Consider the following 10,850-nt stretch of genomic DNA (forward strand, 5'->3'; position numbering starts at 1 on the left):
AACTTTTTTGGGCAGGCAATGCTAAATCTAAAAATACAGTGCTCAAAGAAGGGGCAGTTTCCTGGCATTGCCAAGTGTGAATAGCCAAGACGTGCAGAAGAACAGCTTAGTCCATTGCTCTGTTGTTGTGCACTTGTCGTAGAAAAGTTACAGTGCTTTAAAGATGTGACGGTCTTTCGAAATTTTTAATATGCTGATTGTTTTACCAGAGAGAATTTTAAAAGGCGTCTTCTGAAATGCAGGCTGTAAATTAGATGTTTTTCTGTCCCTTCCTCCACCTCCAGTTTTTACATTTCATGCGTAGGCAAGTAATTAAATCAAAAGCCAGGAGAAGGTGGATAGCTGAGGCGTAGCCCGTAATAGACTTCTCTTGTTGCGGTTGTACAATTCCTCCCTGTTTGCAACGGAGAAAGCAGGTTGGACTACCTCTACCGAACCCCGAGACGTACGATTCTCTGGAACCTCTAACTAGCATGAGGATCCGGTTGCAGGGAACGGGCCGGTGCTGCAGTTTTGCTTCCCTCCCCCGTTCTAATGATATTCATCCTTCGCCCAGGGGGAAAACGTGACGAAGACCTGATCTTGCCCATTAATTCCTCCCTCAGTGTCACCCTGCACCAGGATCAGGTTAGTAACGGATCATAATAAATGTGCTGTTTTGCTTGTCAAACTGAGCAGGAAGTGTTGCCGACTCGGACAGAAGAGCGATTGTCAGCCGTGGATCCAGGGCTAAGCAGTGTGTGTCGGGACGGTCCGCTCAAGAGATCAAATCCAGTGACGTCAATTGTCTTAAAAATATGATTCAAGAAGCCTGAACCCTGCTGGGTCTGCTAAAACTCAGGGGTTTTGTTTTGAAATTGTCATAATTCACGAGGCCCTGGGAAGTCCTCTTTCTGTGACTTGCGCCATGAGCACCAGCCGTGCATGGCCCTAAAATCCCTTGGAATAAGCACTGACTTCGGGGATCACCATGCAACGGCGGTGGTTTTTCATAGTGTGGAATCCATGCACTAACATTTTTCTTGCCCTCTTTGCAGCTGGAGTTTCCCTGACCAGGAAAGGTGCTCTTGCTGAAGTCAGGTGGAAAAGGGGCCAGAAGAGAGAGCCTCTCGATTTCTACCGTCTTGACTTTCGGCTTTGTGCTTCTTTTGCAGCTCAAAACCACCACGACAGCGGCCATCAGCCGGGACTTCAAAGAGGACCGCCTCTGGCTCAACGGGAAAGAGGATGATATTGGGCACCCCCGTCTCCAGTCTTGCCTGCGGGAGAGTGAGTGCAAGGCAGGGATGGGGGGTGGGGAGGGCAAAAACCGAGAGCCAGTGTGACGGAATGGCTGAAATATTCACGGTCTGGGTTCAAATCCTTCCTCCGCTGTGAAAGTCCCTGGGTGACTCTGGGTCGGTCACTTAGCCCACCTCGCAGGTTTGTTGTAAGGATAAACTTGGGAGGAGGGGAGGACCAATAATAATAATTTCTAAAAATTATACATTGCAGCCAGAGTTCTGCATCCTGAAGACCTTCGCTTACACGGGGAGGGAGGAGTTTTGGGCCAGGTTTAAGATGGCCAGAAACAGGGCATTTGTGTGAGCTGGCTGGTGCGAAGTAGAATTTTGAGTATTCCTCCTGGGTTCTGTGAATGGCAGGTATGGAATTAACTCTTCCAAGTGTCTGAATTCCTGAAGTGGGCTGCAGACTTTTGTTTAACTTTAGTGCAAAATTCTGCTGCTTTCTCTGTCGCACTACAGTTGAGACACTCATGTTTGAATGTTCCTTTGTGCAAAGAACGTTTTGATGTTGGAAAGAAAGGTTCTAGTGTCAGCCTCTCTTCCTTGCCTCTCTCTCATCCCTCCCATCTTCCAAGGACCCCTCAGGGCAGCATTCTCAATTCCCCCTTTGCGCTACATTAACCCCGTGAGGTAGGTGAGGCTGGCAGAGAGAGGGACTGGCTGAGGTGAGCTTCAGGGCTTAGCACAGGTCTGAAGCCAGGGGGCATCATCGCATCCTGGTCCTACACTCCCCCCCACACACACACACTGGCTCTCAATGCACAAACTTTTCAGTGTGCTGTGAAATTTTTTGCGGGGGGTGGTGGACAGCGCTGTCAAGTCATGGCCAATGTTCCCTCTAAGCTGTGGAGTCTTGTGAGCAAAAATTCTCCTTTGTGAGCTCCTGGCATTAAAGTTGTGAACGAGCAATTTGGCTACTGTATAAATCAGTTTGCTCTGGAGCCCCATCCTTCCTGAGCTAAGACAGAAATCTGTGAGCTGGAGGCTAAAAAACTGTGAGCTGGCTCACGCTCACTCAGCTTAGAGGGAACACTCATGGCCAACTTATGGGGTTTTCAAGGCAAGAGGCGCTCAGAGGGGGGGGTCTGCCCTTGCCTGCCTCTGCGTAGCGACCCTGGACTTCCTTGGAGGTCTCCCATCCAAGGACTAACCAGGGCCGACCCTGCTTAGCCTCTGAGATCTGATGAGATTGGACTAGCCGGGGCCATCATGGGTGGGGCAGTTGTTTTGTTTCCATGAGCATCCCGTTCTGTGAGCCCACACCTGCTTTGGTAGCAGAGGTCGATTCGGGGGGGATCGTGGGGGATCGCAGTTCCCCCGGGTGAGGGGCGGGGGGCGGGGGACGCGACGCACGACACCCGGGCCTCCCCGCTTCCAGCCCTCATTCAGCCAGGAGGAGGCAGGAGAAGAGGGAGGGTAAGTTGCTTCCTCCCCGCCTCTCCCCACCCCTGCCTGCCTGGGGCCAGGGAGGGCCTTGGTGGGGCTTCCTCGCGCTCCCGCCGGCCTTGCAGGTCCACCACCGGGTCCCTGATGCTAATGAGTTATGCTAATGAGTTCCCCTAGCTCTTTTTCTACGAAACGACCCCTGTTCGGTAGCATAGAAGCGCACGTCTTCCACCTCACGCATGAGCACACATGAGCTGCCTTGTACTGACTCCGACCTTCCGTCCCTCAAAGTCAGTATTGTCTCCTCAGACTGCTAGCAGCTCTCCAAAGTCTCAGGCTGAGGTCTTTCAGTCACCTGTCATAGCATGACAAGAGTTGGAAATGTCCCTAGAGGCCATCTGGTCCAGCCCCCTGCTCAATGCAGGATCAGCCTAGAGCAGTGGTGGCGAACCTATGGCACGGGTGCCAGAGGTGGTACTCAGAGCCCTCTCTGTGGGCACGCGTGCCGTCGCCTTATTCTGTTTACCTTGTTTGTGGTCAAAACCCAGGGCTTTTTTTGTAGCAGGAACTCCTTTGCATGTTAGGCCACACACCCCTAATGTAGTGAATCCTAATGAGTTTCTGCTGTTGGGTGTGGCCTATTATGCTAATGAGTTCCTGCTGGGCGTGGCCAACTTGGGACCCAGCCGGAACTCCGTTCCTGTGCGTTCCTGCCCCAAAATAGCCCTGATTTTAAGCAAATGAAAGCATTTGGGATTGCTTTCCTTACTTTGTTTGGATCATCTTGAGTTAATGTATGAGTTATTTTTTCTAAAGTAAAACCTCAGTATTCAGGTTAAATTGCCGTGTTGGCACTTTGCGATAAATAAGTGGGTTTTGGGTCGCAGTTTGGGCACTCGGTCTCTAAAAGGTTCGCCATCACTGGCCTAGAGCATCCCTGACAAGGGTTCGTCCAGCTGCTGCTTCAAGACGGCCAGCAAGCAGGAGCCCCCCACCTCCCTAGGCGGCTGATTTCACTGTCGCACAACTCTTCCTGTCAAAAAGTTTTTCCTGATATCACCGGGTCCTTTTAACTGGAGGTGCCGGGGATTGAACCGGGGACCTTCTGTTTGCCAAGCAGAGGCTCTTCCACTGAGCCACGGCCCCTCCCTCAATGAGAACCAGGCCTGTGTTTCTGTGACTGTGGGGCTGTTTCCACTCTCTCCGTGCACCCTCGTTGCCCATGTCCCTCACCTTTGCTTTCTTGCAGTGCGCCGACTGGCTAGGAAGCGCCGGGGGGGCAACGGCAGCAGCAGCAGTAGTGACCCCCCTCCCCTCAGTCTTGCCTGCAAGGTCCACATGGCTTCGGAGAACAACTTCCCGACGGCAGCCGGGCTGGCTTCCTCGGCAGCTGGCTACGCCTGCCTGGGTAATTGTGAGATCTACGTTGTCTCTCAGGCATTCTTCAGTTAAAGGGCCTTGAATCGTTGCTCCTCTTGTTCATAATGGAACCTCCACTTTCAGAGGCAGCTAACCTCTGAACACCAGTGCCAGGAGGCAACATCAGGGAAGGCCTTGGCCTCTCTGCCCTGTTGCTGGCCCTCCAGATGAACTGGTTGGCCACTGGGTGAGACGGGAGGCTGGACTAGATGGACCCTCTCTGGTCTGACCCAGCAGGGCTCTTCTGAGGTTCTTATCAGGGGAAGGCCTCGGCCTCTCTACCCTGTTGCTGGCCCTCCAGAGGGACTGATTGGCCACTGGGTGAGACGGGAGGCTGGACTAGATGGACCCTCCCTGGTCTGATCCAGCAGGGCTCTTCTGAGGTTCTTATCAGGGGAAGGCCTCGGCCTCTCTACCCTGTTGCTGGCCCTCCGGAGGGACTGGTTGGCCACTGGGTGAGACGAGATGCTGGGCTAGATGGACCCTCCCTGGTCTGATCCAGCAGGGCTCTTCTGAGGTTCTTCTGAGGGGAAGGCCTTGGCGTGTCTGCCCTGTTGCTGGCCCTCCAGAGGGACTGGTTGGCCCCTGTGTGAGGCAGGATGCTGGGCTAGATGGACCCTCCCTGGTCTGATCCAGCAGGGCTCTTCTGATGTTCTTATGAAGGCCTCGGCCTCTCTGCCCTGCTGTTGGCCCTCCAGAGGAACTAATTGGCCACTGTGTGAGGCAGGGTGCTGGACTAGATGGACCCTCACTGGTCTGATCCAGCAGGGCTCTTCTGAGGTTCTTACAGGGGAAGGCCTCGGCCTCTCTGCCCTGGTATTGCACCTCTGGGGGAACTGGTTGGCCATAGTGTGAGATAGGATGCTGGGTTAGATGGACCCTCACTGGTCTGGTCCAGCAGAGCTCTTCTGACCTTATCTGTAGGATGGCACATGGCCTCTCCCATTCTCGCCTCGTGAAACTGCAAGAGGCCCTTGGGTGGATTCTTAGTGTAGCCCACCGTACAGGGTTGTTGTGAGGATAAATTGGTGGTGAGGTGGAGAGCCACTGATGCTACTGCACTCTTTGAAGGAAGGGTCCGATAAGAATGTCATACTGTAGAATGGGGGACTCTCTTTCATGGGGGTACCCCTAAGAACCTGCCAGCCTTGACCCCCAACCTCCCCCCACCCACTCTCCTCTTGCAGTCTATGCCCTGGCCAAGCTGTACGGCGTGGAGGGGGAGCTCTCCGAAGTGGCCCGCCAAGGCTCAGGAAGCGCCTGCCGGAGTATGTTTGGAGGCTTTGTGCAGTGGACGATGGGGGAAAGAGACGACGGCAAGGACAGTGTCGCCCAGCAGGTGGCGCCGGAGACGCACTGGCCCGAGCTGAGGGTCCTGATCCTGGTGGTGAGTGGCTGTGTTTAGAGGCGTCGAGGAAGCAGCACGGGGTCTGAGGGTTGTGCCCAGGCAATGCTGCAAAGGATTCTGGGGTGTGGTGGTGGTGTCAGATGTCAGGGGCGAGTCCTGTGTTTCTGGTCAACGTGGGGGGCAGGGCTGGGAGGTTGAAACACCCTTCTGCGGGGAGCCTGAGATTTTGCACCTCCTGCCTTTCCCATCTCCAGGTGAGTGCGGAGAAGAAGCCAGTGGGGAGCACGGCTGGGATGCAGACCAGCGTGGAGACCAGCCGGCTGTTGAAGGTCAGAGACGGCGCTGCCCCCTGCTGGCGGTAGAACGCATGACGCCCAGTGGGCCTCCTCTTTTCTGTGGGGCTGTAGGATCAGCTTGGGGGTCGTTCTCTGTTGTGCACGGGCTTGCAGTCCCTTAGCGGCTGGTGAGGATGCAGCAACCTTGCAAAGGCAGAAAGGCGGGATACAAATTTTGTAAATAACAATAACAACCACAACAACCTTAATGCAGAGGAGTTAGCCGTGTTAGTGTGTTGCTGCAAAATAGTAAAAAGCCCAGTAGCACCTTTAAGACTGACAAATTTTATTGTCAGGTGGGGTAGCCATGTTGGACTGAAGCAGTCGAACAAATTTAGAGTCCAGTCAGGCACCCTGCCAACAAAAGTCCGCATGGTCAAAGCAATGGTATTCCCAGTAGTCATGTATGGCTGCGAGAGTTGGACTATAAGGAAGGCCGAGCGCCGAAGAATAGATTCTTTTGAACTATGGTGCTGGAGAAGACTCTTGAGAGTCCCTTGGACTGCAAGGAGATCAAATCAGTCAATCCTAAAAGAAATCAACCCTGACTGTTCCCTGGAAGGCCAGATCATGAAACTGAAGCTCAAATACTTTGGCCACCCAATGAGAAGGGAGCACTCCCTGGAGAAGACCCTGATCCTGGGAAAGATTGAAGGTCAAAGAAGACGGGGACGGCAAAGGATGAGATGGTTAGACAGTGTCATAGATGCAACGAACGTGAAATTGACCAAACTCCAGAACACGACAGAAGACAGGAAGGCCTGGCGGGATCTGGTCCATGGGGTCGCGAACAGTCGGACTCAACAGTGCGACTGAACAACAACAGGCACCTTTCAGACCAACAAAGGTTTTATTCAAGGTATGCGTTTTCGTGTCCAAAGCACACTTTTTCAAATACAGTGGAACCTTACCTCCCATTCCACTGTATTTGAAAAAGTGTGCGTTGCACAAGAAAGCTCATATCTTGAATAAAACCTTTGTTGGTCTGAAAGATGCCACTCTGGACTCTAAACTTTATCGTAGCATAAGCTTTCGAGAAACACAGCTCTCTTCGTCAGATGCTTCTGACGAAGAGAGCTGTGTTTCTCGAAAGCTTACGCTACAGTAAAGTTCGTTAACCTTAATGCAATAGCCTTGCTACATCAAGGTATTGTGCATGACAAAGTCTTAAGAGCAGAAGATGTGCCACAAAGGGTGAGGCCATCCGGCATTCTTAACAACGGCCTGTCTGATGTGCCCCTGGGTGGAGTGTGCAAGCAAGACGAAGCGGAGATCACCAATCCCTCTCGTTCAGGCCCAAGCGTCTGCTGTTCAGAGGCAGTCTAGCTCGCAACATGGAGCTTCCATTCGAAGCAAGCGGATGTTAGTAGGCATTTGCTCTGTGACCTCCTGTTCTTTTTATAACAAGTCAGCTTCTGCTACCGATTGTTGCCACATCTTGTAGCCAGTATTTCCACAGGTTACTTACTCCAGGGAAATTTTTTTTTCTCCCACTTATCAAACTCAGCTGACTTTTCTGTTGGATTTTGAAAGAGAGTGATGTATTATTCCCCCCCCCCCTTGCTGAAGGTTTTATTGGGAACACAAAACAAACTGGGTAATGGAGTAGCAGACACACCTTGAACATGTAAATTTATATAAATATCATATCATACTGAAAACATCTCCAACAAAATATATCAAACCTCCAAAGGAGATGTTTTCAGTACGATATGATATTTATATTAATTTACATGTTTATGGTGTGTCTGCTACTCCATTACCCAGTTTGTTTTGTGTTCTGTGTATTTTCCCTTTTGTTTTTGGCCTTATTGAAGGTTTTTATAGGGAGCTCTTCCTTATCAAGGAGGGCAGGGGTACGATCTAATGCGTATCGGCCCCCTCTCTTCCAGCACCGTGCAGAGGCCGTGGTTCCAGAGCGCATGGCGCAAATGGCCCGACACATCCAGCGGTGTGACTTTGAGGCGTTTGCGGAGCTCACGATGAAAGACAGCAACCAGTTCCACGCCACCTGCCTGGACACCTTTCCGCCCATTTTCTACCTCAATGACGTCTCCAAGCAAGTGATCTCCCTGGTGCACCGTTTCAACGCACACCACGGCAAAACCAAGGTTAGAGGCGGGGCTGGAAGGGCAGCGCCCGCAATTGGGGTGTGCGGGAACATCTGGGGCCCTCCCCTCATGCAGAACAGGAGGCCGCTTGGAGAGGGAAGACTCTGGTTGACTGAACGGGGGGAGCTTTTGGTCAAGAATTTCACTGTAAGGTGAGATCAAGTCCTTTATGGCATAGGTAAAAGGTAAAGGTTCCCTTGCTCAAAAGCCAGTCGAGTCGGACTCTAGGGTTGCGGTGCTCATCTCCGTTTCCAAGCCGAAGAGCCAGCGCTGTCCGATGACGTTTCCGTGGTCATGTGACCGGCATGACTAAACACTGGAACGCTGTTACCTTCCCACCGAAGTGGTACCTATTTATCTACTTGCAGTTCCTTGCTTTCGAACTGCTAGGTTGGCAGGAGCTGGAACTAGAGACGGGAGCTCACTCCGTCATGCGGCAACTTGGGTCTCAAACTGCTGAACTACCAACCTTCCACAGCCTGCAGTTCAGCGTCTTAACCACTTGAGCCACCGCAGCTCCTCCTATATGGCATAGAGGAATAGTATTCTTTCTCCCGCCGTCATGTTACTAGAACTCAAGATAGGGACAGGATAGTAGATTTGGGATAGTCAAACAAAAGTTGGACTTGCCTCAACACGTGACGTAGCGTGTGGAACTCACGGCCACAGGATGTAGGGACAGTCAGCTGCTTAAGTCTGTTCCTGTTTGAAAGGGCTTTTAAGGATGCCTCTGGGTGGATTGACTTTGTGGCGTGTTTAAGTTTTGGGAGAAGGCAGGATATAAATACCGTAGTTTAATGAAGTATGGCATCAAAAAGGGGGCGTCTCATCTCCCAGGGCTTATTTATCTAAACCACTGGTTCCCAAAGGGGGCAGTACCGCCCCCTGGGGGGCACTGGAACAATCCAGGTGGGCGGTAGGAGCCTTGGGTGCAATTGGGGGGGGCGTTGAATAAAAATAAGGGGGCGGTGGAAGCATAAGAAAGAACAGTCCAGAGCCTATCTAAAGCAGCCTTTTCCTGCCTTCTCCGGGTCTTCCCTGGGATCAGGGAGGGAGGTGGAGGTGGAGAGGGGTCCCCACTGTTGGAAATGTATGTGTTTACAAGGTCTGACAATCCAGTCATTATAGGGTTAACTTGTTTACCTAGTATTGCTATTGTTTAGACTGACCTGGAAGGGAAACCTGGCACAGAGCCAATGGGGTCTTTACTATGTGCAAATTTGTCACTGCATCTTTTTGTCCACTTCCTGAAGGTAGATTTCCAGGGGGGTGCTGAGTAATTTTTTTTCTAAAAAGGGGGCGGTAGGCCAAATAAGTTTGGGAACCTCTGATCTAAACAGAAGCCTTGGTGAGCACTTCATTGACCCCTGGGCTGGATTGCAGGTGGGCTATACCTTCGACGCCGGCCCGAATGCGGTTCTCTTTGCTCTGGAAGACACGGTGGGTGAGCTTGTCGAGGTGATCAAGCGCAGCTTCCCTCCGGAGGACAACGGAGGCCCGTAAGTGAGCCCGGCAGTCGCTGCGTTTCTTGCGATGGTTGTGCCCCTCCCAAGGGGGTGGGCTGGATCCTGCCCTGAGCCCTGCTTCTCTTCCCTCCACCCAGGTTCCTGAAAGGCCTGCCGGTGCAGGGAGCCTCTCTTTCAGATGAGCTTCTCACAGCCGTGGTGAGAGATCCGGTGCCGGGAGTGATCCAGTACTTGCTGCACACGAAGGTGAGGCCGGGGGCCCCTGGGGTGACTGATGACAACGCTGAGTCTTTGCCACTCCTCTTTACACCTGGCTGAGAGCTCTGGTGTGCCTGGTCCATGCCCGGTTGGATGCTGCAGGGGCCATCTTGGGAGCTGGCGGGATTTAAGGTCAAGTGCCACCTAACTTGGGATTAGCTGGGGTGGAAAGAAATGTTTCCAGGGTGAAGTGAGTTAAAGGACTGGATGCTCTCCAAATGGGGATTTGAATCTGGGTGTCCCAGGGCCTAGTCTGATACTCTTAAGCATGCTTGCTTTGGGAAGGGGAAACACTGATTTAAATCATAGTTACATCAGGTTCCTTGCTTGTATTTCAGAGATTGACTAGTAGTAATGCATACTTCTTAGTCAGTGTGGCCACTGCGAACATGCCGGCTTGCTCCTCAGTGAAGCATTTGCACTAGCCGAGAGATTAGCGTCATTGTAGGAAGGTGTGACTTTGTCTAGGGTGGCACTTTGTGCAGAGTTTAAGAACAGCTGAAGATTGGCCAAAGGTCTCGTCTTGTCCAGCATCGCATTTCTGGGCTACCAGATGCTGGGTTTGATTCCCCACTCCTCCACGTGCAGCTGCTGGTGTGACCTTGGGTCAAGAATAGAAGAGGGCCAACTCTAAAAATCTAATTATGAAATATACAAAAATATACATGTATTTATTCAACATAAATTAAAATAACAAACAAGGGCCCATTCCTACCTCATATACAAATATAAAAACATACAAGGGCTAATAAGATAGACCTGACGCGTTTCGGCCTTTACAGGCCTTCCTCAGAGGTCTAATACAGACAGAACATGTTGGCTGGTATGCAAAAATACATACAATCATACATATATGGAATACAGACCAGAAACCAATTGTTCCAAAGTTTAACCACTGGGCAAAGAAAAGAGATACAAAAATACAAATGAAGCCTCCAGTGCAATCACATGTCCAGTAGTACTTCTCTCCGGTCAACTGTATATTCTCCTGGGATTGTACAGCCAACTGTTCCCAATAAAATGTTCCTTAGGTTAAAAGCAGTCAGTCACAAGTTCTTTCAGAGCAGTTCTCTCAGAGCTCTCTCAGCCCCACCCGCCTCACAGGGTGTCTGTTGTGGGGAGGGGAAGGGAAAGGAGATTGTGAGCCGCTCTGAGACTCCTTCGGGTAGTGAAGGGCGGGGTATAAACCCAATCATCTCCTCCTCCTTCTGCCAAACCCACAAGCAGAACCGCAGAAGCCC

General features: G+C 51.7%; 1 protein-coding gene across 1 annotated transcript in view; it reads left to right on the forward strand.

The window, feature by feature from the left end:
- MVD (mevalonate diphosphate decarboxylase) overlaps window positions 1-9,669 on the forward strand; it is a 12,020-nt gene extending 2,351 nt beyond the window's left edge. Inside the window, exons 2-9 of the mRNA XM_015421786.1 lie at window positions 557-627; window positions 1,155-1,269; window positions 3,922-4,080; window positions 5,279-5,478; window positions 5,694-5,768; window positions 7,667-7,885; window positions 9,269-9,384; window positions 9,489-9,669. Coding sequence (XP_015277272.1) covers window positions 557-627; window positions 1,155-1,269; window positions 3,922-4,080; window positions 5,279-5,478; window positions 5,694-5,768; window positions 7,667-7,885; window positions 9,269-9,384; window positions 9,489-9,669 — 1,136 coding nt within the window. The remainder of the gene's footprint in view (window positions 1-556; window positions 628-1,154; window positions 1,270-3,921; window positions 4,081-5,278; window positions 5,479-5,693; window positions 5,769-7,666; window positions 7,886-9,268; window positions 9,385-9,488) is intronic.
- Window positions 9,670-10,850: the final 1,181 nt, after the last annotated feature.

The sequence above is a fragment of the Gekko japonicus genome, unplaced genomic scaffold (assembly GCF_001447785.1).
Source record: "Gekko japonicus isolate JY-2015 unplaced genomic scaffold, Gekko_japonicus_V1.1 scaffold4714, whole genome shotgun sequence".
Taxonomy (NCBI): domain Eukaryota; kingdom Metazoa; phylum Chordata; class Lepidosauria; order Squamata; family Gekkonidae; genus Gekko; species Gekko japonicus.